Below are 26,768 nucleotides of genomic sequence, written 5' to 3' on the forward strand. Positions count from 1 at the left end.
CACACACACACACACACACACACACACACACACACACAAATACACACAAAAAAAAATTAAGAGGGCTGGGGGTGTAGCTTGGAGGTAGAATGCCCCTGAGTTCAATCCCTAGTACCCCCCACCACACATATACAAAAGAAAGCAAAACAACCTGGGAATGCCAGATGCCTTCCTTTCCCTTCTCTAAGGAGTCGGAAGATAACTGTTTCGCAGGTGACAAAACGAACTCAGCAAGGGTGATATGCCCACCTCATTCAAATCACGAACTTTGTGCAGCACAGGGACTCGAACACGGTTTTTCCTACTTCCAGGAGCGCTAGAGGAACCAGGTGAGGAGGAGCCAATCGCCCAAGCCTTTGGAGGGGCGGCGCAGAAGGAGCCTGAGCGCTGCAGGCCCCGCCCCACTCCGAAGCCCCGCCCCGGGCAAGGGGGCTGGATGTAGGGGTTTCCATGGTGACGGCAAACAAGGTCCGGGCTGAAGGGGCCTGGCTGAGCTACAGCCGCCGCCGCCGCCGCCATGATCCCCCCTGCGGACTCGCTGCTCAAGTATGACACCCCGGTATTGGTGAGCCGGAATACGGAGAAACGGAGTCCCAAGGTAAGAACCGGCCTTAGGGGACTGGATGGTGGGAAAGGTCCCATAGGGAAAAACAGGTTCCTGGCGCTGAGCATCAAGAATCCCGAAGAGTTGCAGTCCCAGTCAGTAAAGGGAATTGGGACACCACGGAAGGGGGGTGGGAAAACGGTACAAGAAACCCCGATGTTGAGTGTGACCCCAGAGGGCAGATTTGGGATGAGAAAGAAGTCACAGGGCGTGGGCTGGGGATGGGGAGGGACTTGGAGGAGACCCGGAGCAATCCAGAGGACCAGGAGTGCGGAGCATCGCTCTCACCTGTTCCTTCTTCTCAGGCCCGGCCACTGAAAGTCAGCTCCCAGCAGCCTGGACCCTCGGGTCCAGTCCCACAGCCACCCAAGGCCAAACTCCCCTCAACTTCCTGTGTCCCAGATCCTACAAAGCAGGCAGAAGAGATCTTGAACTCCATCCTACCCCCAAGGTAAAAACAAACAAACAAACAAAAAAAAGTAGGAACAGTGTGGCTGGGAGAAGGTCCAGGCTTCTGCATCCTCATCCTAGAACTTAGGAATGCAGGCAGTCACTTTGCCTGTGTTTCCTCCCTGTATCTCAGAGTCCCTAGGGCTTGCACATGGCTGGATTCTGGGAGGGAAACTTCTGCTCATTTTATCCTCGTTTCTTAAGTGTTCTTTGCCAGTTTCATGGTTTTAGATGTCATTTATAAGTTGGTGGCTCCTGAATGTATATTTCCAGCCCTGTCCTCTTCCCTAACTAGATTCCAGACCATATAATCTACTGCTTCCTCCACAGCTTTACCAAGATGTCCCATAGACATGTCAGACTCAACAAGTCCAAACTAAACCAGTTTCTTCCTGGTCCAAATGGCTCGTCCCAGTCTTCTTTGCAGCTGTTTTTCATTGCTTTTGGTCTCCCACACTGTGTGTCCCATCCTTCGGCAAAATCTTTCGGCTCCGCCTTTCATGTATCTCCCTGGTCCACGCCCTTCTCATCACCCCTGCTTTCTTGTTCCTAGCCTGGCCCTGCACGACTTCAGTGGCCTCCTCCTGAAAGCCTTTGCTTTCACTCTTTGCTCCTCCAGCAGTTGCCACACAGCCCCTTAGCCCTAAGCCAGATCAGACCAAGTCTTCCACCAGGAATCTTGCAATGGCTTCTTAGACTAAAATTTGAAGTCCTTGCAGTGGCCTGGAAGATGCGGCCTGATCTGGCTCATGGCATATCTTTGGTCTTATCTCCTGATATCTTCCTTCTTGTTCACTGTGCTAAAGCCCCGGGGGCCTCCACTCAATCCCCTGTCCACCTCAGGGATGTGACCATGGCCGTTCTCCCTCCCAAGGATCGACTTCCCTCCCCTTAGATCCCCCTTTGGTTCTACCACTCAGGTCTTGCCAAAATACTGTTTCTTCCAGGAAGCCCTCCTGGAGAATTCTGTATAAAAGAGCCCCTTCGCCTCACCTGATTCCTTTACCTGACGACATCTTCTTCTTCTTCTTCTTCTTCTTCTTCTTCTTCTTCTTCTTCTTCTTCTTCTTCTTCTTCTTCTTCTTCTTCTTCTTCCTCTTCCCTTCCCCTTCCCCTTCCCCTTCCCCTTCGTCTTCTCCTTCTTCTTCTTCTTCTTCTTCTTCTTCTTCTTCTTCTTCTTCTTCTTCTTCTTCTTCTTCTTCTTCTTCTTCTTCTTCTTCTTTTGTGGTACTGAGGGTGGAACCCAGAGGTTTTCTACTTCCAGGCTATACTCCCAAACCTCTTTTTCTGTTTTATTTGGAAACAGGGTCTCACTAAGTTGCTGAGAGCCTCACTAAGTAGCTGAGGCTGGCTTCGAACCTGTGCGATCCTCCTGTCTCAGCCTCCCAAGCACAGGGATTACAAGCGTGCACCACCATGCCCGGCTACCTGACTTTTTCTTCTGCAGCCACATTTATCACAGGCTGGCCATTTCAAACGTGATTTTTTTTTTGGGGGGGGTTCTTTTTAGTACAAGTGATGGAACCCAGGGTGTTGGGCACGCATGGCAAGCACTTTCCACTGAGCTACATCCCAACCCCCGACTTACCTTTTCTACTGCCATTATGTAATAACTTGACAGTACCGTTTTGTTTGTTTGTGGTACTGGGGATTGAACCCAGAGGCACTCCACCCCCAACCCTACTTTTTTTTTTTTTTGGTGGTACTGGGGTTCCTGGAAACCCTTCTACCTCCAGGCTACACTCCCAGACCTATTTTATACTTTTTATTTGGAAACAGGGTCTCTTAAGCCAGCGCGGCTGGCTTCGAACCCTACTTTTTATTCTTTATTTTAAAGCAGGCTCTCACTAAGTTGCTGAGGCTAGCTGCAAACCTGGGCTCCTCCTCTCTCAGCCTCCAAAATACTGAGATTACAAGAGTACACCACCATGCCCAGCTAACAGCACAAGGTTTTTTGGTGTGTGTGTGTGTGTGTGTGTGTGTGTGTGTGTGTGTGTGTGTTACTGGATATGGAACCCAAGGGGCATTCTGCCTCTGAGCTACATCCCCAGCCCTGTTTTATTTTGAAACAGTGTCTCACTAAGTTGTGGAGGGATTCACTAACTAGTTGAGGCTGCCTGCAAACCTTTGATCTTCCTATCTCAGCCTCCCAAGTACTGGGATTACAAGGGTGCACCAACATGCCCGGTTTACAGCATAGTTTTTTAAAGCTGATGAAAAAGGGAACCAGAGCCGAGTGTGGGGGCACACATCTGTAATCTCAGTATTACAGAGGCTGAGACCAAAGGATCACAAGTTCAAGGTCAGTCTCAGCAATTTAGAGAGACCGTGTTTCAAAAGAAAAAAATAAATGAAAAAGGCTGGATTTGTAGCTTGGTAGAATGCTCCTGGGCTCAACCCCCAGCATAAGAGAGACAGACCAACCTCTGAGATGGAGGTCAAGGGAGGGGTGAATTGGATTCCCTCCTTCCAGTGGCACAGAAGGCCTCAGAAGGCCTCTTCCCCGGCGGTGTTGCCCTCAAGCTCCCTTGTAATGATTCTAGAACCCAGCTGTGCCTCTACCATAAGGTTCATTTTGGAGAGCCCAAGCAGGCACAAACCTTTAAGGACTTCCCACACTCAAAACATGAGGTTTATAGAGTCCTGTGTCTCCTACTCCATAAATCAGTGTAGAATTCCCACTTACCCTCCTGTTCAGATCAAACAACACACCCTACATCTGTCCTCAGCCAGGTGTGGAGGCGCACACTTGTAATCCCAGTACTTGGGAGGCTGAGACGGGAGGATCGTAAGTTTGTGACCAGCATCAGCTACTTAAGTGAGACTCTCCACAACTTAGTGAGACCCTTTTTCAAAATAAAGAATAAAGCTGTGCGTGGTGGCGCACTCTTGTAATCCCCAAGCTTGGGAGGCGGAGACAGGAGGATCACATAGGTTCGGAGCCAGCTATGCTGGCTTGAGAGACCCTATTTCCAAATAAAAATATAAAATAGGTCTGGGAGTGTAGCCCAGAGGTAGAAGGGCTTCCAGAAACCCCAGTACCACCATCACCAAAAAAAAAAAAAAAAAAAAGAAAGAAAAAAAAGAAAAGAAAAATAGGGCCCGGGATATAGCTAAGAGGTAGAATGGGTAGAATGAGGAGGAGGAGGAGGAAGAAGAAGGAGGAAGCAGGAGGAGGAGGAGGAGGAGGAGGAGGAGGAGGAGGAGGAGGAGGAGGAATAATTATCATCTGGGTGTGGTGGCACACACTTATAATCCCAGCATTTGGGATGTTGAGACAGGAGGATAGCAGTTCACTGCCAGCCTCAGCTATTTAGTGAGGCCCTTTGCAACTCAGTGAGACCCTACCCTGTTTCAAAATAAAGAAGAAAGCCGGGCGTGGTGGCTCATGCTTGTAATTCCAGTACTTGGAAGGCTGAGACAGGAGGATCCGGGTTTGGGGCTAGCCTCAGCTACTTAGTGGGGGGCCTCTGCAGCTTAATGAGACCCTGTTTCAAAATAAAGAATAAAATCAGGTTGGAGATGTAGCTCATAGGTAATATGCCACTGAGTTCAATCTTCAGTACCATAAAAATAAAGAAAGAAAGAATAAAAAGTGGGGCTGGGAGAGTAACCCAGAGGTAGAATGCACCTGGGTTCCATCCCCAGTACTGAAAATAATTAATTAAATAAAAATTAAAAACAAATATATCTTCAACATGTATGGAGGGTAAGATCCGGAGCAGTGGGTGATGAGGGCCCTTGGAGGTAGAGATTTCCCCCTTCCTCAGTCCTCTGTGGAGGCAGACAGTGAGTGTGGCTTGGGAGCCCACACGGCAGGGAAAGAGAGGGGCGGGGCTTCTGGTGGTGGTGGTGGACTTGCCCTCACTCTTGCTCAAGTCCAGAGGACTCTCTCAAGCCCTGGGCTTGCTCAGCCTGGTCGTGTCTGTGCTGCAGGGAGTGGGTGGAAGACACGCAGCTATGGATCCAGCAGGTGTCCAGCACCCCCAGCACCAGGATGGACGTGGTGCACCTCCAGGAGCAGCTCGACCTGAAGCTGCAGCAGCGGCAGGCCAGGGAGACGGGCATCTGCCCTGTCCGCAGGGAGCTCTACTCACAGTGTTTTGGTGAGTGGGCTGGGTGGGGTGGATGCCATATACCTCCTGCCTTCTTCTCCTTCAGCACAGATGCAAGGCGAGACCCCCAAGATGAAGCCCACCCTGTCCTGGAATCACCTCTTCTCCCACTGCCTGACCCACGAAATAAATATACCCTTGTCCTCCTCCCGGCCCCACCTCTCCCATCCGTCCCTCCCTGCCAGCTACTGTATTCCTGAAAACCTGGGCCCCTTATCCTTCAGCACATATTTAGATAAGAATGCCCATTTTTTAAACTGAGTGTGATGGTGCATGCTTGTAACCCCAGTATTTGGGAGGCTGAGACAGAAGGATTGCTGTTCACAGACAGCCTCAGCTATTTAGTGAGGCCCTTGTTCTTTAAATTAATTTATTTTTGTGGTACTAGGAATAGAATCCAGGGGTGTTCTACCTCTGAGCTACACCCCCAGCCCTATTTTAATTTGTGTGTGTGTGTGTGTGTGTGTGTGTGTTATGCGTGTGTTACTGGGGATTGAACCCAGAGGCATTCTATCTTAGAGCTACACCCTCAGCCTGATTTTATTTCTTATTTTGAAACAGTGTCTCACTAGGTTGATGAGAGTCTCAACTACTTGCTGAGGCTGTCCTCAAACTTGCAATCTTCCTGTCTCAGCCTCTCAAGTACTGGGATTACAGGTGTGTGTCATCATGCCCAGCTCTTAAGTTGTGTTGTGTGTGTGTGTGTGTGTGTGTGTGTGTGTGTGTGTGTGTGTGTGTGTGATGTGTGTTACTGGGGATTGAACCTAGAGGCATTTTACCTTTGAGCTATACCCCAAACTTGATTTTATTTTTTATTTGGAAACAAGGTCTTGCTAAGTTGATTCAAGTCTCACTATTTGCCGAGGCTGCCCTCGAACCTGCAATCTTCCTGCCTCAGCCTTCTAAGTACAGGGATTACAGGTGTGCATTACCATGCCTGGCTTCCTATTTTAATTTTTAAGCAGGTTATCACTTAATTTCTGAGGGCCTTGTTAAGTTTCTGAGGGCCTTGGTAAATTGCTGATGCTGGCCTTGAACCTGTAATCCTCCTGTCTCAGCCTCTCAAGTACTGGTACTACAGGCATATGCCACCAAACCTGGCTTAATTTTCTTTTTCTTTTTTTTTTTTTTTTGGCATTGGGGATTGAACCCAGGGACATTCTACCTCTGAGCTATATCCCCAGGCATTTTTGTTTTTTGTTGTTTCTTGAAACAGAGTCTCACTAGGTTGCTGAGAATCTTGCTACATTGCTGAGGCTGGCGTTGAATCTGAAATCCTCCTATCTCAGCCTCCCAAGTACTAGGATTACAGGCATGTGCCACCATGCCTGGCTTAATGTTTTATATTTATATCTACTAATCAACATTTGGCCCTTGGTCCAGAAAAATGTTGCAGAATAATTTGTTGTTAAGGATCTGCCCCTTTGAGGTGCCAAGTGAGTGTGCCCCAGCACAGTCTCATTGGCCTTTGGATACTCTGATCTGCAGGTCACTCCAAACCCTTGGACAGCTGCGGGATCAGGCGGCTCTCCTCAGTCTCAGTATAACTGTGGTTTGCTCTCAAGGTCAGCATATATGGACACAATAGGTGGGAGCTCTAGACTCTGCTGTTCCCAGCCCTAATCGGTCTAGTCAAAGCAGCTGCTTTAGAATAGCTGCCATTGGCCAGGTATGGTGGCCCGACTCGGTCATCCCAGCCACTCAGGGGATGAGGCAGGCAAGACTGCAAGTTTGAGGAAAGCCTGGACAACTTAGCAAGACCCTTGTCTGAAATAAAATTAAAAGAAAAATAAAAAAGAGGGCTAGAGGTGTAGATCAGTGCTATAATGCTCCTCTAGCATGCAGGAGGCCCTGGGTTCAATCCCCAGTCTCACATACACACACATACACATGCCCAAACCACTATCTTCACACTATAAAGTCAGATTTATTCACTAGTACTCAGTTTCTGCCTGAGGGTGGGAGAGGGGACCCATGGCTACCAACAGACCCAGGGTTCTTTTTTTTTTTGGTGGTACTGCTGGGGGTGGAACCCAGAGGCTTTCTACCTCCGGGCTATACTCCCAGACCTATTTTCATATCTTATTTCGAAACAGGGTCTCACTAAGTTGCTGAGAGCCTCACTAAGTAGCTGAGGCTGGCTTCGAACCCGTGCTATCCTCCTGTCTCAGCCTCCCAAGTGCGGGGATTACAAGCATGCGCCACCACGTCCGGCTAGACCCAGGGTTCTAGCATCTCTCTGCCATGGCCAAGCCAGGCTTGCTGAGTGTGTGCTACCCCCAAGCAACAGGTTTAGGGGAGTGGCTGCACAGCATGGCTCCTTGGGCCAGTGAAGGCGCCCTCAGAGGGACCCCACCTCCCAGCGAGGACACACCCCGGGGTCCCTCACAAGAGGAAGGGTGGTTTGCCATAGACAAGGTGCACGCCTGCCTTCTCTGACCGGGCGGTGTGCACATTGGAAGACGAGCTGATCCGCGAGGTCACCATCAACTGTGCGGAGCGGGGACTGCTGCTGCTGCGGGTCCGGGACGAGATCCGCATGACCATCGCCGCCTACCAGACACTGTATGAGAGCAGCGTGGCGTTCGGCATGAGGAAGGCGCTGCAGGCCGAGCAGGGGAAGTCCGACATGGAGAGGAAAGTGAGTGGGGTTTGCCCTGCCCCCGGGCCTCTGCGCCTCTCCTGTCAATCTCAGGGCCACGCGGCTGCCCTTGGAGCGAGGACTTCTGGTCCCTAGGGTGCCCTCCTCACATTCACCATCCTGGACTGCAGCACTTCAGGCTGTAGGCCAGTCTCCCCTGAGGATGTCCATGCCAGTCCCGGGCCTCCCACTGGGTGGCAGTAGCACATTGCAAGGTCTTGAGTTGGACAGCTGTGTCCCCAGTCCTCCCCGCCCCCGCGCCCCAGCCCAGGCTCCCATACCACCCAGTCGCCTGATGACATCCCAGATGACTGGCCGTTCTGTCCTCAGATCGCGGAGCTGGAGACAGAAAAGAGAGATTTGGAGAGGCAAGTGAATGAGCAGAAGGCAAAATGTGAGGCCACTGAGAAGCGGGAGACAGAGAGGCGACAGGTGGAGGAGAAGAAACACAACGAGGAAATTCAGTTCCTCAAACGGACAAATCAGCAGCTGAAGGTAAGGGGCCAGGGCCAGGCACTCCACCCACAGCCCGGGGCCAGCCTCGCAGGCATCCAGGACTCAGTCCCCCCTCTCTAGCACTGCAGACATTCTCAACTTTGACCCCCCTGACACCTCAGCCCCAGGAAACAGTCACCTGTCCTCAGGAAGCTAAGGATACCTAAAAAAGTAGAGCTGCCTTTTCCTGGAAGCTGGTCTTTGGAGCCTTCCTCCAACAGCTGGGCCTCAGCAGCCCGAGGGGGGTGATCTCACCCTGGCGCCCACCAAGACACCATGTCTGGGGCAGAAGGCTGAAGTGGTGAGCAGGCAGGGAGGGAGGCCCATGAGGGGCTAGGCCACAGGCCTCTGCAACCCCCATGGTCTGTAGCAGGGCCACAGGTTCCCAGGTTGGACTCCAAACCAGCATCAACCTCCTCATGGGTCAACTTGTAGAAATAAATTATTGGGCCCACCTACTAAATCAGAAACTGTGAGGTTGGGGCAAGAAATCGGTTTTAACAAGGCCCCGGAGGTTCCGGTGCTTGCTGAGGCTCAAGTCACTCTTAGATGTACGGCCTGCTGACCTTGAATTGTTTTCTCCTATGGCTCTGGCCTCCTGTCTCATATAAAGCTTACATTCTTGAGATTGACAGGCTTATTTACAAACCCCAAATACCGCTATTTGTATTAACTACCAGCAGAGGATAAGAGATTTTCTTGTTGCTAAACAACTTAACAAAAACAAAAGCTAGGAATTTTAAAACAAAAGCTAGGAAATTTCACAGGCAGATGTGAACACTTAGCATCTGAAGCTGCTTGTCTGCCACATCCCTTTGTCATAAGTCAAAGGGAGTTCCTTGGTTCTCTCTATGGTATCAGCAGCTAGAACGAAGCTGAACACCTTAACTTCTTGCTGACATTCAAAAGCAACCTTGTAATCCCCAGAGTGAAAGATGCTTTAAAAGCAAGTTATCTTATGGGCTCAAAGCTGCACTGCAAATAAACAGTGTTTGCAGTCCCTGGGATAGACCTAAAGATCTGTTCACATATCATGATAGCAAATTATTGCACTGGCTGCCAGAGAAGCCAAGTAAATAACTCCCAAGTGACTTAAGCTTTATGTACAAGATGGACAGCTCCCTACTCACTGGTAGCAATTTTCTCTAATTGGGTGTCAAGTTGTCTCCGTGGCTGATAATTTGCTGTTTCCCAAACCTCTGGCCCCAGTAGAGCTCCCAGGATCCTAAACCAGAGAGACAAATGTTTAACTTAGCAGACATATTCAGGCCCCAAATCTGAGCAATGAAAAACCACTGTTTCAACAACTTTTATTCAATTTCCTTTTTAATGCTTTATATTGTACACTGAGCTATTATTGTATGGAAACCAGGACAGCTTTGGTTTCTCCTAATGTAACAAGACTGTACGCCAAGCCAGAAACCAGCTAATCTAGAAAATATGGAATTGAGGATGAGGGGAAAAGTACACTCAGAGTGGCGGTATTTGGATTCTTCTTCCCAGAGACTTTTATCACCTCTCAGCTATTTGTGTTAGGTTGTAAGTTTCAAGTTCTAATGGTTTATTTTGTTTTTCAGGCCCAACTGGAAGGCATTATTGCACCAAAGAAGTGATAATTTCCATATGGGTCTCAGCGAACACTACTGCCCCATCATAAACCCTTTGTAATAAAAAGAAAAGCTAGTTTCCTGAGTGAACAAGCCATCCCCTCCCCTGATCACCACCTACATGTTTGTCAAAAGTCACACTATTGTCCCAGTGTCGTGGACACCTACAGTCCAGCAGCCAGGATTCTGGTTGGGCGATGGAAGGTGGTGATAGTCCCAGTATTCTGATTACAGGCCAAACTGGAGATCTGCCAACTCAAATAGACTTAGGAAGCAACTGCTTTCTCCTCACTCCACATCATCCTCTTCTGGTGAGAGGGAGCAGCTCTTGACTCTTCAGTTATTGGTTCACGGTTCATGAACCTTAACCTGGGCGTCTCTGGCCTCCGTCCTCCTACTTCCCTTCTCACTCCAGTGCACATTTCAGTAACTCATTTTAGAGCTCTGGTTCTATATTCTATCTTATTCCCACCCACCAGATCAACTAGATCCCTTCCTCCTGGGTTTCAGACTGCCTACATAGCAAACAGCCCAGAGTCACACGCATGGCTTTTGAGAAAGTAAATGTTGCAGGAGAGGACGCCAAGCGTCCCCTGAGCTGCCCGCGCCTCAGCTCCTCCCCTGCCATGATGTCATGTGTTCACTTTATTCTGCAGACCCTGACCCCATAAACACATCTCACATGCAGTTCTAATTACTAATGATCAAGCTATAGCCTGAGGACAACTTTTGTAGACCCAAAGGATCGAAGTGGCAACATAAATCTTTAATTCTGGGCCCACCAGAGTGGGCTAAGGCAGCAAGCTGGGTGATGTCCATAGTCACATTTCACAAATCCAGTCCTAATCGGCACTTCCACTTGGCTGGAATATCAATAGAGCTTAGGATCCCCTGAAGAGACGCAAGGGACTCAAGTCCAGAGCTCTGATCTGACATCCTTCCTGACCAGGGCTTCAAGGCTCACTGGACAAGATGTAGTCCCACAAGAGCTGTGCTCTGATTAGAACACATCCCGATACCCTGATCTCAAATTGGGAGTCATAGCATTGAGTCTTACCCAGTATCCTGAGGGTCGTGTGTGTCCTATGGTGAACTGCCTGAACTGTCACCTTCATGAGAAAGATCTCCTCCATTCCTTGAAACCTGCTAATTCCATGGCTGTTTGACAGTAAAGCATGCGTGTCCTAAATGGATCCACTTAAACTCAATGAGGGACAAAAGGGGTAGAACTTCTAATCATATTTTAAAGTCTAAAGCCGAGCGAGGTGACGCACGCTTTTAATCCCAGCATTCAGGAAGCTGAGACAGGAGGATCGCAGTTCATGGACAGCCTCAGCTACTTAGTGAGGCTCTTTGCAACTCAGTGAGACCCGGTTTCAAAATAAAGAACAAAAAATAGGGCTGGGGGGTGTAGCTCAAAGGTAGAATGCCCCTGGGTTCCATCCCTAGTACCACGAAAAAAAAAAAAAAGCCTAGTCACATACTCCTGTATGCTTGTCCCAAACTACTACTTTCCAGTACAAAAGAAACATCACTCTGCATTCTGTAGACCTTCTATCTGGTTTCGTGTATACGCCCACGCGCATGCACACATGCTCTGGAGGAGCTAAGGGCCAGTAGTTCAAGCATGTGAGGTGCCAACAGACTCGATCATAGAACTCTAGGGCTGAGGCCTTTGTCTTTACTTTCATTAGCACTGGTGAATGCTTTCAACTGTCAAACTTCAGAACAAGTGCTTATGGGCTCAGAAATGCCAACTGGGCACAAAGGAAATGAACACAATTTCTAATTGCATATTTTTGTATAATTTAATAAACTTTTTAGATGTTACTGCTTGTGTCTGAATTTTTTGTGTTTTTGTTTCTGTCCCTCTGAGTCATTGGTCTTCTTTTTGTTCCTGTTCCTATTTTTCACGTTGTGTGTTTCATAGTAGCGCACACCAACTTTTCTGGATTGTTGCTGTCGTGCCACTCGTCTCCGCTGTAAAAAAAAAAAAAAGTTGTCAAAAGAAAAACCCAAACACTCAAAAGTCGTAAAACAGGAGCCTCTCACCGTCGCTCCATTTCCTGTGTGACCACCTCAGCTGCTGGAAGCTTGAGTCTTTTCTGCACTATTCCTGACAAGATATTCCTCACCCGGAGGGCCGCTCAGGCTCATCTGTCTTGAGAGGCCAGTGACCTGCCTGCCTAGCCCCCTCTGCCGCTCCTCTTGTCTCCCCGGGACTAGACACAGCCACCCGACTCCTGCAGATGGGAAGCCACAGCTGAAGACAGGCAGCAGGACTATGGAAGATGAGATGTGACTCAAGACCTTGATTTGCCGGCCACCTCGTGATCCTGCTTAAGTGAGGGTCGCTAAGTACTGGGGCTCCTGAATTCAGCTCTAGAACATACCTGCTTCTGAAAGACTGGCCTTGAGAACTGGACTTCTCCCTACTTTCTACACTGGGGTCTTTTTTTTTTTTCTTTGCAGGTCTGGGGACAGAACCCAGGGGCATTCTACCTCTGAGCTACACCCCCTGCCCTATTTTTTATTCTTTATTTTGAAACAGGGTCTCACTAAGTTGCAGAGGGCCAAAGTAGCTGAGGCTGTCTGCAAACCGCCATCCTCCAGTTTCGGCCTCCTGAAAGCTGGGATTACCAGCGTGTGCCACCACGCCTGGCTTCACCTGGGTCTTTTTTAAGAACCAATGCACTTACTTCCTTAGACGTAAGCGTCCTCTGAGCTTTATTTGAACGTTCCTCTTCCCTCTGTGCCTTCCGCTTCCTTCCCTTTTTGATAGGTGCTACATACAAACAATATAAAACATATGTGGAAAACAAAAACAGGAATTTTTTTCCCCCCACTACTGGGGATGAAACCCAGGAGTATTCTACCTCTGAGCTACACCCCCAGCCCTATTTTTTATTCTTTATTTTGAAATAGGGTCTCACTGAGTTGCAAAGGGCATAAGTAGCTGAGGCTGTCCACGAACTGCGATCCTCCTGTCTCAGCCTCCCAAATGCTGGGATTACAAGTGTGTGCCACCACACCTGGCTGGGAATTTTCTATGCACAATTTGTCTATGAATCCTGTGGTGGAAAGGACAAGGGCGTGAATGGAGGTGAGCAAAGTGAAGAGTAAAGCAGGATGAGACCAGGACGGTGCCAGGTCAGGACAGACCCCGCAGCCTCTGACAGGACTCACATTGTGTCAGCTACACTTTTTTTTTTTTTGGTGGTACTGGGGGTGGAACCCAGGGGCTTTCTACCTCCAGGCTATGCTCCCAGACCTATTTTATATTTTATTTGGAAACAGGGTCTCACTAAGTTGCTAGAGAGCCTCATTCAGTAGCTGAGGCTGGCTTCGAACCTGGCGTGATCCTCCTGTCTCAGCCTCCCAAGCGCAGAGATTACAAGCGTGTGCCACCACGCCCGGCCACTGTGTGTGTGTGTGTGTGTGTGTGTGTGTGTGTGTGTGTGTGTGTGTGTGTGTATTACAAGCATGTGCCACCACGCCCGGCCACTGTGTGTGTGTGTGTGTGTGTGTGTGTGTGTGTGTATTACAAGCGTGTGCCACCACGCCCGGCCACTGTGTGAGTGTGTGTGTGTGTGTGTGTGTGTGTGTGTGTGTGTGTGTGTAGTACTAGTGATTGAACCCAGCAGCATTCTACCTCCAAGCTACATCCCCAGCCCTATTTTTTATTTTTTATTTGAAACAGGGTCTCACTAAGTTGCAGAGGGCCTCACTAAATAGCTGAGGCTGTCCACGAAACCAGATCCTCCTGTCTCAGCCTCCCAAATGCTGGGATTACAAGTGTGCATCACCACCATGCCCAGCTCTATTGTGGGCCTTTTAAAAAGATGACTGCTGAATTGCCAATTTAATTCCAACATATGCAGAATGAAAAGTAGGTAATCCAATCTATATGATGAACAGTATGGAGAACCTGGGTACTCTGTCAGAAACAAGCATCTGTGTGAATGCTAGTACAGAAGGTATTTTGGAAATTAAACTTGAGTTTCCAAAATGCAAAAGATTCAAATCACATCTAAATAATTTAAATGATTTATCTTCACCTGTATCGTTGATTTCTTCTTCAGATGGTTTTCTTTGTTCTTCAGGTTTTGCAAAAATCTTTTCACTTAACCCCTTGGAGATTCTGAAACAGAAAAGCAAAGTAATAAAGCTGACCAATATTCCAAATCAGTCTGGCCTGGAGACCTTTAACATCCTCAAAGACAAACAAAAACACTATTTGCAGTTAACACTACAGGAAGAAGTCAACAGCAGTTTAGGTAGATCCTTTAGCATTTCTAAAATACTAGATAACTAAGCTTTTCATATTTTGGTTAGCTGAATTTGACAAAACTTACACATCACTTTTTTTTTTTGTAAAAACCCAGAGGTATTCTACCTCTGACCTACACCCCCAGCCCTTTTTATTTTAAAAAAGGTATCAGTAAATTGCTCAGATTGACCTTAAACCTATAATCGCCCTCTCTTTGCCTTCCAAGTACCAGGATACAGGCCTGCACCACCATGTCTGGCTACACAGCACTTTTAAAAGTTAAAAAAAAAACAGGCGTGGTGGCGCACGCTTGTAATCTCCACACGTGGGAGGTGGAGACAGGAGGATCGTGCAGGTTTGAAGCCAGCCGCGCTGGCTTATGAGACCCTGTTTCAAAATATAAAAAAATAGGTCTGGGAGTGTAGCCCGGAGGTAGATGGGCTTCCAGGAACTCTAGTACCACCAAAAAAAAAAGTTTAAAAAAAAAATTTTTTTTTCCAGTACTGGGGATGGAACCCAGGGGCATTCTACCTCCAAGCTACACTCCAGCCCTCTTTTTTATTTATTTTGAAACAGGGTCTGAGTTGCAAAGGGCCTCATTAAGTAGCTGAGGCTGTCCTTGAACTGTGATCTTCCTATCTCAGCCTCTCAAATGCTGGCATTACAAGTGTGTGACACCATGCCTGGCTTTAAAACTTTAAATTTTAAAATGTTAGCTGGAACTGGGCGTGGTAGCTCATGCTTGTAATCCCAGCATTTGGGAGGCTGAGACAGGAGGATTGCAGTTTGAGGACAGCCTCAGCTACTACTTAGTGAGGCTCTTTGCAACTGAGACCCTGTTTTCAAATAAAGAATAAAAAATAGGACTGGGGGTATAGCTTGGAGGAAGAATGCCCCTGGGTTCCAACCCCAGTACCACAAAATAAATAAATAAAATGTCAGCTGGGAGCCAGGTATGGTGGCGCATGCTTGTAATCCCAGTACTTGGGAGGCTGAGACAGTAGGATTGTAGATTAAAGGACAGCCTCAGCAAGTAGTGAGACTCTCATCAACCTAGTGAGACTGTCTCAAAATAAAAAGTAGGGCTGGGGCATAGCTTGCAGGTAGAATGCCCCTGAGATCAATCCCTAGTACCACAAAAACAAACAAACAAACAAACAAACAAACAAACAAACAAACAAACAATGCAGGTTCAAGTTCAGCCTCCGCAATAAGACTCTCTCTGTTTCATAGTAAAATATAGGAGATGAAGCCGGGCGTGGTGGCGCACGCTTGTAATCCCAGTGCTTGGGAGGCTGAGATAGGAGGATCGCACAGGTTCAAAGCCAGCCTCAGCTACTTAGTGAGGCTCTCAGCAACTTAGTGAGATCCTGTTTCTAAATAAAATATAAAATAGGGCTGGGAGTATAGCCCGGAGTAGAAAGTTTCTGGGGTTTACCCCCAAGTACCCCCCCCACACACACAAAAAAAATAGGAGATGGGTGTGGTGGTGCATACTTGTAATACCAGTAGTGGCAATCCCAGTAGTTGGGAGGGTGAGACAGGAGGATCACAGGTTTGAGAACAGCCTCGACCTTTCATCAGCCTAGTGAGACCCTGTTTCAAAATAAAAATAAATCAGGGCTGGAGGTATAGCTCAGAAGTAGAATGCCTCTGGGTTCAACAATAAGTACAAAAAAGAAATAAATTTTAAACCTCAATACCCACCCTCCCCCTGTGAAAATACTGCTTGGACTTGGGGTTTAGTCTAGTGTGGACAGGGCCCTAGGTTCAATCCCCAACACTGCTAAATAAAGACAAGAAAGCCCTGCTCCAATATTCAGGGCAGGTTTCAAGGAAAGGACAAACAAACTGCAATTCCCGAGAGGAAGAAAGTTCTACCTGACTGCTGAGAACTTTTTGGCCTTGGCTTTATTTAGAAACTTCTGGTATTTCGCAATCTTCTCGTCCAGGGCTCTAATCACTGCTTTCGTGTCGTTTCCCACTTGCTCTTCCTGGGACTCCTGGTAAGACTCTTCCTCATCCTCGTCCTCGTCCTCGCCTCCCAGCTGCTCCTGCTCCCGCTCCTGCTCCTCATCAGCAGAAAAGCTCTCCAGCTCTTCTTCAATATCTGACACCTCCACAGGAACCAGATCATCTCCAGAAAACTGGGGCACGACATTGATTTTGCCGAAGTTCTGGCGAACCCGTGAGAGGATCTGCTGCATCTCTGAGTCAGTGTCGCAGGGACTGTCCTCTTCTTTCTCCTTCTCAGTGACCGATTCCAACACTTCACCCGTGGCTTCTGTGGTTTCCTCTTCTGGGTTGCTCTGGGTTGTTTCTGTGGCAGTTTCCAAAGATGAGGAGGGTGGAAGCTATTGAAGCCAAAAGGAGGCGAAAGAGGGAGAAATGGAATCAGAAAAGGAAAGTGATGTCTAAACACATATCTTGTTGTCAACTGACAGCGCTCTTCTCAGGACTAAGGGAAAGCAGAGAAAACACCCGCAGCGAGTCACACCGTTCATCCAGTCTAAGCGCATGTACCTGAGCCCCAGAAGCCAGAGTGACAAAGCATCAAAGGGACAGATGTGCAGTTCCGAAGGGTGCAGCAACTGCTAGGACACCGAGCCAGTGAAAGCAGCTCGCCATCGTGCAGACGGCTGAGATGCCCAGACCTTCCCGGAGTAGAAGGAAAATGGGCTGCTGGGATAAGCACACACAATCTCCACACACACAGCTTTACAAAAATGAAAGCCAGGCTGAACGGTGAAGAGCAGAACAGTAAGGGAGGAACGTGAGAAGACACCCTACAACGCCAGGAGGGGAGCGTGGCAAGCCAGCGTTCAGAATGAGCACGCTCAACTCGGGGATGCTGATGTGGCCGGCCTGCTTTAGTGACTGGCGCAGAGACAATGTGTTAAGCTTCTCATTGGTGCGCCTCATACCTATCATTCTATCCTTGCAACCTGGACCCACAGACGTGAAGTGATGTACAGTCAAGAGTGGGTGGGTGAAATGCTAAGTCAGGAATCCATAAAATCCAAGAAAATGTATACACTTCTAGTGAGACAATTTATAGCTTTCAGATTCAAGAGACTTCTGGGAAGGGAAGGAGAAAAGGAGGGAGGGAGAATGGATCACAGAGCAGGGGGACGTTTTAGATGTTGAGAATTATATGCACTAATTACTCAAAATTAATGACTAGACATGAAGAAGGGTTGAAGATAATCCCAGTATTCCCTGTGGCATCACAAGAAGGTGGCAACAGAGACTCCCAGGATGGCCCTTGAGTCTGGCTGCTGAACTCAAACCCCTCGGGGGCCTCCTGTTCCACTACTCTCCCTGGCCCACTAACACTGGCCAGGGACTTCTCAGGACACACCGGGCACACCTGCCTCAGGTGTTCTGAGTATGCTGAGCCCTCTGCCTACAAGGTTCTCTTCTCAAGAAACACCAATGGCTCCTGCCTGAATCACAAAGATCTCTGCTAAAACACCACTTCCTCACAGGCTTTCCCCACACAACCCACAAAGGTACTCCTCTGCCTCCCTCAGCACCTTACACTGATCCAATTTTTGTCACAGCACACAATATGTCCTGACATTACAAACCTAGCCGTTGGTTATATCTCCCTGTGGTATAATAAATATGTATATAGTCTTCCCCCATCCCTGGCACAGAACTCCTAAAATATTGGGCATTTCCTAAGAGACAGGGTGTCTTTTGTTGTTCATAAGAAGCCCCTTCCCACCACACCTGAGTTTAAGCCAATGTGGTAACTTGTGGTAGGGTCCTAGATAGCTCCAGGATGGGTGCTGGTCACCAGAAAGACTAAGCATGACCTTCAGCCATGCCCTAACCTCCGGGGAGGAAAGAGGCTGGAGATGGGGCCGGATCCCCAAACACCACTTATTTAATCAATCATGTCTATGTGATGAAACTTCCATACACATTCCCCACGGTGGGGTCGGGAATTCCAGGTTGCTGGAAGGAGAGGACACGGGACTTCCACTCCTTTTCTCCACACCTTGTGCCAGGTATCTCTTTCATTTGATGGTTCCTGATGTTTATCTATTGTAATAAACAATCTTTTTTTTACTTTCAGTACTAGGGATGGAACCCAGGTGCACTCTACCTTTGAGCTACAGCTATACCCTCAGCCCTATTTTTTATTCTTTATTTTGAAACAGGGTCTCACTGAGTTGCAGAGGGCCTCACTATAAGTAGTAGCTGAGGCTGTCCACGAACCGGGATCCTCCTGTCTCAGCCTCCCAAATGCTGGGATTACAAGTATGCGCCACCACACCCAGCTCTCCATTAACCATAAATAAAGCACTTTCCTGAGTTCTGTGTTGTTCTAACACATTTTTAAACCCAAGTTCCTAAATTTGTAGTCAGCCGGGCATTAAGTATGGGTATCCACTCAATTGCTGGACACTGAACAAGTGCTGAAAAAGTACTGAAAAAGTGCAAAACTGGTTTTACATGAAAATGATGTATATTTGGAATCAAATACACAAAGCCAGACAAACACTAGAACAGAAGTGCATCAGGGCTGGGCTCCATCCACTTTGCACTGCAGCACCTCTGGTACCCAGACCACCTGGCACACAACACTGCTGTTGAATGAACGTATCAACAAGTGACTTAACATACAAAGAGGGGAGGAAATGTTTTGCTCGACTGTGGTAGAGTGGAAGAAAGCTGATTAATGGTAGATTCAGGCATGCTGTGTTTGAAATACTGGGAAAAATATTCAACTGGACATATCTAGCTACAACTCCAACTCTAAAAATGGTTTAATAATAAGAAACAACAGCTCTAAGAATTGGGATGCTGGCACAGGAGGACAGTGGGCTCTCGGACAACTTCTGCAATTTAGTGAAACCCTATTTCAAAATAAAAAATAAAATAGGGCTGGGGTGTAGCTTGGAGGTAGGATGTCCCTGGGTTTTATCCCCAGTATCAAAGAAAAAGAAAAAAAAAGCTCTAAGAACCCAATAATATTAGCATAAAAACAAAACTTAGCCAGGCGGCGTGGTGGCGCACGCTTATAATCCCTGTGCTTGGGAGGCGGAGACAGGAGGATCGCGCAGGTTTGTAGCCAGCCTCGCTGGCTTAGGAGACCCTGTTTCCAAAATAAAAATATAAAAAATAGGTCTGGGAGTGTAGCCCGGAGGTAGAAGCCTTTCCAGGAACCCCAGTACCACCAAAACCAAAAAATCAAATAATAAACAAAAAAAACCCCACAAAAACAAAACTTAAAGCTATTTATTCAAGAGACTTGGCTGAGTTTTTTAAAAGACCCCAGAAGCTGGGCGTGGTGGCGCACGCTTGTAATCCCCGCGCTTGAGAGGCGGAGACAGGAGGATCCTGCAGGTTTGAAGCCAGCCTCACAGGCTTAAAGAGACCCTGTTTTCAAAAAATATATATAAAAATAGGTCTGGGAATGTAGCCCGGAGGAAGGGTTTCCAGGAACCTCAGTACCATCAAAAAAAAAAAAAAAAAAAAAACCCAGAAATAGAAAAGCCAAGTGCCTTAAGCCTTGGGCCAGGCATTCGAAAGCCCCTGCTGGGTCAGTGGCCACAGAGGCTCCCTTCCCTGAGCATCCACTGTGCTGATCTCTTCCCCTTCCATCACGAGTTACTTGAGGGCAGGGCTGTTACTCCTTCCTCAGTTCTCTGTGCCTATCACTAGGCTTCTTCAAACAAATGTTTGTTCAACAAATAAATCTTGGCAATGCTTTCATTCCTTGTGTATAAGAAGACAGAGGAACCAGAAACCTGACATTTAATATGCCCTTCCTAAGCCAGGCATGCTGTGATCCTAGCACTTGGAAGGCTAAGATAGGAGGACGGCGGGTTCAAGGAGGATAGCCTCAGCAAGTAGTGAGACACTCATCAACCTGGCGAGACACTGTTCAAATAAATAAATAAATAAATAAATAAATAAATAAATAAATAAATAAATAAATAAATAAGGCTAGGGGTGTAGCTCAGAGGTAGAATGCCTCGGAATTCAATCCACAATACCAAAAAAAAAAAAAAAAAAAAAAGTAATAAGCCTGGCACCTAAGTTTGTTCTCTTTCACACTTCTTGGTCTCTAATTCCAGCCCCAACAAAGTCATAATGGTGGGACTCAGGATAGCTAAGCTATCCTGCCACAAAAGAAGATGCTCCCCAGAGGAAGGCAACCAAAAGTTTCACGTGAAGGTTGGTAGCCTGCTCTTACCTGGGTGGCTTCTGGCTGTTGTTCTGCATTGGGTGGCTTGACAAAGAAAGGAATTCGGCCCCTCTGCCAGTCATTGAGAACCATCTTACCCACAGTCTGCAAATCAGGCTCTCCACCCTAAAAGTCAGAAAGATTACCAATTAACCTGGGCTCAGTGGCACACGCCTATAATACCAATACTCAGGGGGCTCAAGGTCAAGGTCAGCCATGACAATTTAGTGAAACCCTGTCTTAAAATAAAAAATGAGCTAGGATACAGACTCAGTGGTAGAGCGCACTGGGTTTAATCCCCAGCACCATACCTTATTTTTTTAGGGGGGAGAGAAGGGGAAATACTGGAGTTAGAATCCAGGTGCATTCTACCTCCAAGGTATACCCCCAGTCTTTTTAATTTCTTTTTTTCTTTCTTTCTTTCTTTCTTTCTTTATTCATTCATTCATTCACTTATTCATTTATTTTTTGTGGTACTGGGGATGGAATCTAGGGGCATTCTACCTCCCAACTATACCCCAGTCCTATTTTTTAGTCTATTTATTTATTTATTTATTTATTTATTTATTTATTTATTTATTTTTTGTGGTACTGGGGGCAGAACCCAGGGGATTTTCTGTCTCCGGGCTATACTCCCAGACCTATTTTTTATACTTTATTTAGAAACAGGGTCTCACTAAGTTGCAGAGAGCCCCCATTCAGTAGCTGAGGCTGGCTTTGAACCTGCAATCCTCCTGTCTCAGCCTCCCAAGCGCTGGGATTACAAGTGTGAGCCACCATGCCCGCCTCAGTCTTTTTATTTTTTTTGAAACAGGGCCTATCGAGTTGTGAAGAGCCTCACTAAGTAGCTGTGGTTGCCCAAGAACCGCGAACCTTCTGTCTCTGTCTCCCAAAAGCTGGAATTACAAGTGTGCACTACCACACCCAGCTCTTTATTTTTTAAAAATTTTTATTTAAAGCCGGACGTGGTGGCGCACACTTGTAATCCCCGCGCTTGGGAGGCAGAGACAGGAGGATTGCGCAGGTTCGAAGCCAGCCCTGCTGGCTTAAGAGACCCTGTTTCCAAATAAAAAATATAAAAAAATAGGTCTTAGAGTGTAGCCCAGAGGTAGAAGGGCTTCCAGGAACCCCAGTACCACTGAAAAAAATTAAAAAATATTTTTAAAATTGTATTTATTTATTTGCGGAACTAGGGATGGAACCCAGGGGCATTCTACCTCCGAGCTATACACTCAGCCCTATTTTTTAGTCTTTTTATTTTTGAAACGGGGTCTCAATGAGTTTCGAAGGGCCTTGGTAAGTAGCTGAGGCTGTCCACGAACTGCGACCCTTTGGTTTCCGCCTCCCGAATGCTGGAATACAAGCATGTGCCACTACTCCCGGCTATTAATTTGAAACAGGGTCTCACCAAGTTGCTGAGGGTGGCCTCAAACCTTTGAATCTCCTGTCTTAGCTTTCCAAGTACTGGGATTACAAGTGTGTGCGCCACCTAGCCCAGCTACCACACTTGTTTCTTTGTGTTTGTTTTTTTGTTTGTTTTTTGGTGGTACTGGGGGTGGAACCCAGGAGCTTTTCTACCTCCAGGATATACTCCCAGACCTATTTTATATTTTATTTGAAAACAGGGTTTCAGTAAATTGCTGAGAGCCTCATTAAGTAGCCTAGGCTGGCTTCAAACCTGTGCGATCCTCCTGTCTCAGCCAGCCTCAGCTACCTACTGAGGTTCTCAGCAACTTAGTGAGACCCTATTTCCATAAAAAATACAAAATTGTTCTGGGAGTGTAGCCCAGAGGTAGAAGGCCCCTGGGTTCTATCCCCAGTACCACAAAAAGAGGGGTGAGCATAGTGGTACATACCTGTAAATCAACCACCTGGGAGGCTAAGACAGGAAGAACACAGGTCTGCAGCCAGCCTCAGCAACTTAGCAAGGTCTTTAGTAACTTAGTGAGATCCTGTTTCAAAAAATTGTGTGTATGTGAAGCCGGGTGTGGTGGCACACGCTTGTAACCCCAGCATTTGGGAGGCTGAGACTGGAGGATCGCAGTTTATGGACAGCCTCAGGTACTTAGTGAGGGCCTCTGCAACTCAGCGAGACTCTGTTTCAAAATAAAGAATAAAAAATTGGCTAGAGGGTGTAGCTCAGAGGTCAAATGCCTCTGGGTTCCATCCCCAGACCTGCAAAACAAAACAAAAAAATTGTGTGTGTTTTACTGGGGACAGAACTCAGGGGCGCGCGGGGTGGTGTGGTGTGTGTGTGTGTGTGTGTGTGTGTGTGTGTGTGTGTGTGTGTGTGTGTATATATATATATATATATATACATATATATATATACACACATACATACATACATACTGGGGATGGAACCCAGAGGCCTCTACCTCCAGGCCATACCTCCACTCCTATTTTATTTTTTATTTGGAAAAAGGGTCTTGCTGGCCGGGCGTGGTGGTGCACGCTTGTAATCCCCGCGCTTGGGAGGCAGAGACAGGAGGATCGCGCAGGTTCGAAGCCAGCCGCGCGCGCTGGCTTATGAGACCCGGTTTCCAAATAAAAGAGTATAAAAAATAGGTCTGGGAGTGTAGCCCGGAGGTAGAAGGGCTTCCAGGAACCCCAGTACCACCAAAAAAAAAAAAAAAAAAAGAAAAAGGGGTCTTGCTAAGTTGCTGAGGCTAGCTTTGAACCTGTGCCATTCTCCTATCTCAGCCTCCCAAGTACTGAGATTATACATGTGTGCCACTACACCTGGCTGTTTCAATTTTTGTTTGTTCTTTTTTTTTTTTTTTTGTGGTACTGAAGATGGAACTCAGGGGCCTTCTACCTTTGAGTTACACTCCTAGACCAATTTTATATTTTATTTGCAAACAGGAAGTACTAAGATGCTGAGAGCCTCACTAAGTAGCTGAGGCTGTCTTCGAACCTGTGCGATCCTGTCTCTGCCTCCCAAGTACTGGGATTACAAGCATGCACCACCATATCCAGTTTCTGTTTTGATTTTAAAAATAAAATAGGGCTGGGTGTATAGCTCAGAGGTAGAATGCCCCTGAGTTCAATTCTCAGTGTCACAAAAAAAAAAAAAAAAAAAAGAAGATTCCTGCCATTTAAATTAAAAAAGCAGCCGGGCGTGGTGGCGCAAGCTTGAAATCCCTGCGCTTGGGAGGCGGAGATAGGAGGATCACACAGGTTCGAAGCCAGCCGTGCTGGCTTAAGAGACCCTGTTTCCAAATAAAAAAGTATAAAATACGTCTGGGAGTGTAGCCCTGAGATAGAAGGGTTTCCAGGAACCCCAGTACCACCAAAAAAAAAAAAAAAAAAAGCCAATAAATTAAAAAAGCAAACCCACATCCCACTTGGCTTATTTCAGTTGTTCATCACCACCTACTTGTTAAGCCTCACACTGCTCACACGATGCACACAACACTGTTAGATACCAAACACACAAGTGTGTGGTGAACACCTGCGCCAAATTCTCAAGTCACTGGCTCACCTTTAACAGCTTCCCAGTGCGGAAAGCTAGCTTCTCAAGAAAGTCCTCAGCATTCTCCCAAGAATCAATCTTGTATGTCTTGCTGATATACTCTGGCTTTGCTCGTTCAAGGACAGCACCCACGTGGTCTTCAGGAGACTTAATTTTTTCAACTTGAACCTAAGTGTAAACAGAAATCTCTTGCTTAAAAACTCTACTGTTGCAGGGTGTGGTGACACATGCCTACAATCCCAGTACTTGGACAGATGAGACAGAAATTTGGAGCCAGCCTCAGCAACTTGGGCCCTCAGCAACTTAGCAAGACCTTGTTCCCAAATAAACAAGGCTGGTGTGACAGCTTGGATGTAGAACGACCCTGGGTTCAATCCTCAGTACCACAAAGGAAAACCAAAACCAACCAAAACCTATACTGTTGAAGCAGGACTTTCCTAGTTCCTCTGTAACATCAAAGGGCAGCCCGGTATGGTGGCACATGCCAGAAATCCCAGTACTTGGGAGACTGAGACCAGAGGACACAGGTTCATGGACAGCTTCAGCAACTTAGGAAGGGTCCCTCAACAACTTAAATGAGACCAGTTTCAAAATAAAAAATAAAATAGGGCTGGGGGTGTATCTTGGGGGTGGAATGGCCCTGGGTTCAAGCCCCAGTACCAAAAAATAAAATATCCATGACCATGAAGTCTGGCAGGAGCCTGTCCCCGAGGCAGGGGGTAGACATGGCTGGCTGCAAGAAGTACCACTGAAAACTGACCACAGCCACAGAGCCCAGACTCAGCTTGAATCCCGTTCACCACAAACCAACTGTGTGGCTTCTGCAAGCATTTTCATCTCAGAATGTTTCATGTTACCCATTTGCAAAAATATTAAAACTATTTTTTTAAGTCTGCCAATCCCAGGACACAAAAAGAATGGAATAGTTTAAGACTGGAAGGGGAAAATGTGTACAAGATGTATGGCCCGAGCATGGTTAAAGTTAAGAACTATTTAGTTTTTGGTCATATTCAGAAACAAGTGAGTAAAGAAATGACTAGGTTCCAAAATGACTCAACCCATAAACCCATGAAGATGAATTATCACTAAACACAAATAGGCCCTGCCTCCCTTTGGATCCTGTGTGGTAACTACAAAGTCTGTTGCAGGATGATACTGACCAGATATCCCCATGGTTCCACTAACTCCTCAGACAGGCTCAAGTGGAAAGGAAAGGCCGCCCTGTTCAGCATCATGTTCCTAAAATGTGGTTAGACAGGCTGACCCCAAACTGTCTTGGGAATGAGAAGAAAAGCAAAGGTTTCCAAGGTTCCTTAAGGATACCCACCCCCAAAAAGGAAACAGAGGCTACTACTCACAACTCCTTTGAGCACGATGTCCGTCTCCGAGTCCTCAGAGGGGTAAACCACACCTGGACAGTCAATCAAGAATATACGACGCATCAAGGTGATATACTGCCAGACCTGCAGTCAGAAAAAGATCAGAGACACCCAAGTCAGATGCTGAGAGCCACACTTCACAAACTGTGAGGAAGCCAGGAGTGGAGGGAGGTGGCAAAGAAAAGCAGCCTGATGACGGATAAGCTACTAACTCTCTCCGCTAATATAATAATATAAATTGCTTTTTCAACATTTTTTAAAGTTTTATTTTATTTTGTGTCACTGGGGATTGAGCCCAGGGGCATCCTACCTCTAAGCTACATCCCCAGTCCTATTTTAATTTGGAAACAGGTCCTCACTAGGTTGTGAGAGTCTCACTACTTGCTGAAGCTGTTCTCAAACCTGCAACCTTCGTCTTGGTCTCCCAAGTACTAGAACTAGAGGCATGCGCTACCTCACCCAGCTCTAACTCTCCCCCTTCGATTGTGTCATGCACAAGACATTTCCACTAAGTCTAATTCAGCTTCCATCAGCTAACAGTCTAAAAATAATGCAAAGACAGGGTTTCCATTTAGGACTGTGCAGGGAGCCTCTCTCTGAGTTTTAAAGGCTCTCTTGGAAGCATAGTACTATCGTCTCTTGGTCTCTAAGCAAAACTAAACACTGTTGCCTAAACATTCTGTGTTCCAGGTTCTGGTCCACAACTGACAGAATATACCTGAAAGTCAGGTTTTCTTTCTTAACCTAAGAATATTCTTTTTTGTGTGTTTGGTACTGGGGATTGAACCCAGAGTCATTGTAACTCCAAGATACATCCCCAGCCCCTTCTTAATTTTTTTTGTTTTGAAACAGGGTCTCGCTAGGTTGTTCAGATTCTTGCTAAATTGCTGAGGCTGGTCTCAAACCTAAGATCTTCCTGTCTCAACCTCCCAAGTACTGGGTTTACAGGCATGTGCCACCATGCCCAACTAGAGATCAAATCTATCTTCCTTCCTTCCTTCCTTCCTTCCTTCCTTCCTTCCTTCCTTCCTTCCTTCCTTCTTTTGCAGTACTGGGGTTGAAACCCAGGGGCATTCTATCTCCAAGAGACACTCCCTATTTTTTATTCTTTATTTTGAAACAGGGTTTTACTGAGTTGCAAAGGGCCTAAGTAGCTGAGGCTGTCTGCGAACCCAGATCCTGTCTCAGCCTCCCAAATGCTGGGATTACAAGCGTGCGCCAGCACACCTGGCTGAGATAAAATATTTCTGAGTTAGTTTTGTTTATCAAAGTAAAAGGTTAGATTACCAGGATGGTGGTACATCTTGGATTTGAGGATGGTGGTACACACCTGTAATCCTAGTATTTGGGAGGCGAAGACAGGAGTTTCCAAAGTTTGAGGTCAGTCTCAGCAACTTAGACCCTTGGCAACTTAGCAAGACCTGGTTTCAAAAACTAAAAGACTAAAAAAATAGGGCTAGGGGTGTAGATCCAAGGTAGAATGCCCCTGGGTTCCATCCCCAGGACCACAAAAAATAAACAAATAAATAA

The 26,768-nt window shown here is 47.0% G+C and overlaps 2 protein-coding genes across 2 annotated transcripts in view; one reads left to right on the plus strand and one right to left on the minus strand.

Annotated features, from left to right (window-relative positions):
- Positions 1-508: 508 nt before the first annotated feature.
- Positions 509-9,918, plus strand: DNALI1 (dynein axonemal light intermediate chain 1; the record flags this gene model as incomplete). Its single annotated transcript, XM_080692985.1, has 6 exons — positions 509-598; positions 910-1,055; positions 4,991-5,160; positions 7,632-7,810; positions 8,141-8,305; positions 9,883-9,918. Exons 1-6 carry the CDS (start codon positions 518-520, stop codon positions 9,916-9,918), a joined length of 777 nt encoding a protein of 258 aa, XP_080549111.1. The 5' UTR covers positions 509-517.
- A 1,821-nt stretch (positions 9,919-11,739) lies between these two features.
- Positions 11,740-26,768, minus strand: part of GNL2 (G protein nucleolar 2) — a gene marked incomplete at both ends in the record, with an annotated part of 35,205 nt that continues 20,176 nt past the window's right edge. Inside the window, 7 exons of the mRNA XM_080690444.1 lie at positions 11,740-11,892; positions 12,612-12,697; positions 13,971-14,053; positions 16,064-16,536; positions 20,394-20,510; positions 23,869-24,027; positions 25,218-25,322. Of these exons, the coding sequence (XP_080546570.1) occupies positions 11,740-11,892; positions 12,612-12,697; positions 13,971-14,053; positions 16,064-16,536; positions 20,394-20,510; positions 23,869-24,027; positions 25,218-25,322 (1,176 nt within the window). The remainder of the gene's footprint in view (positions 11,893-12,611; positions 12,698-13,970; positions 14,054-16,063; positions 16,537-20,393; positions 20,511-23,868; positions 24,028-25,217; positions 25,323-26,768) is intronic.

This window comes from Muscardinus avellanarius (assembly GCF_963383645.1).
Source record: "Muscardinus avellanarius genome assembly, chromosome: 3".
Classification (NCBI taxonomy): Eukaryota; Metazoa; Chordata; class Mammalia; order Rodentia; family Gliridae; genus Muscardinus; species Muscardinus avellanarius.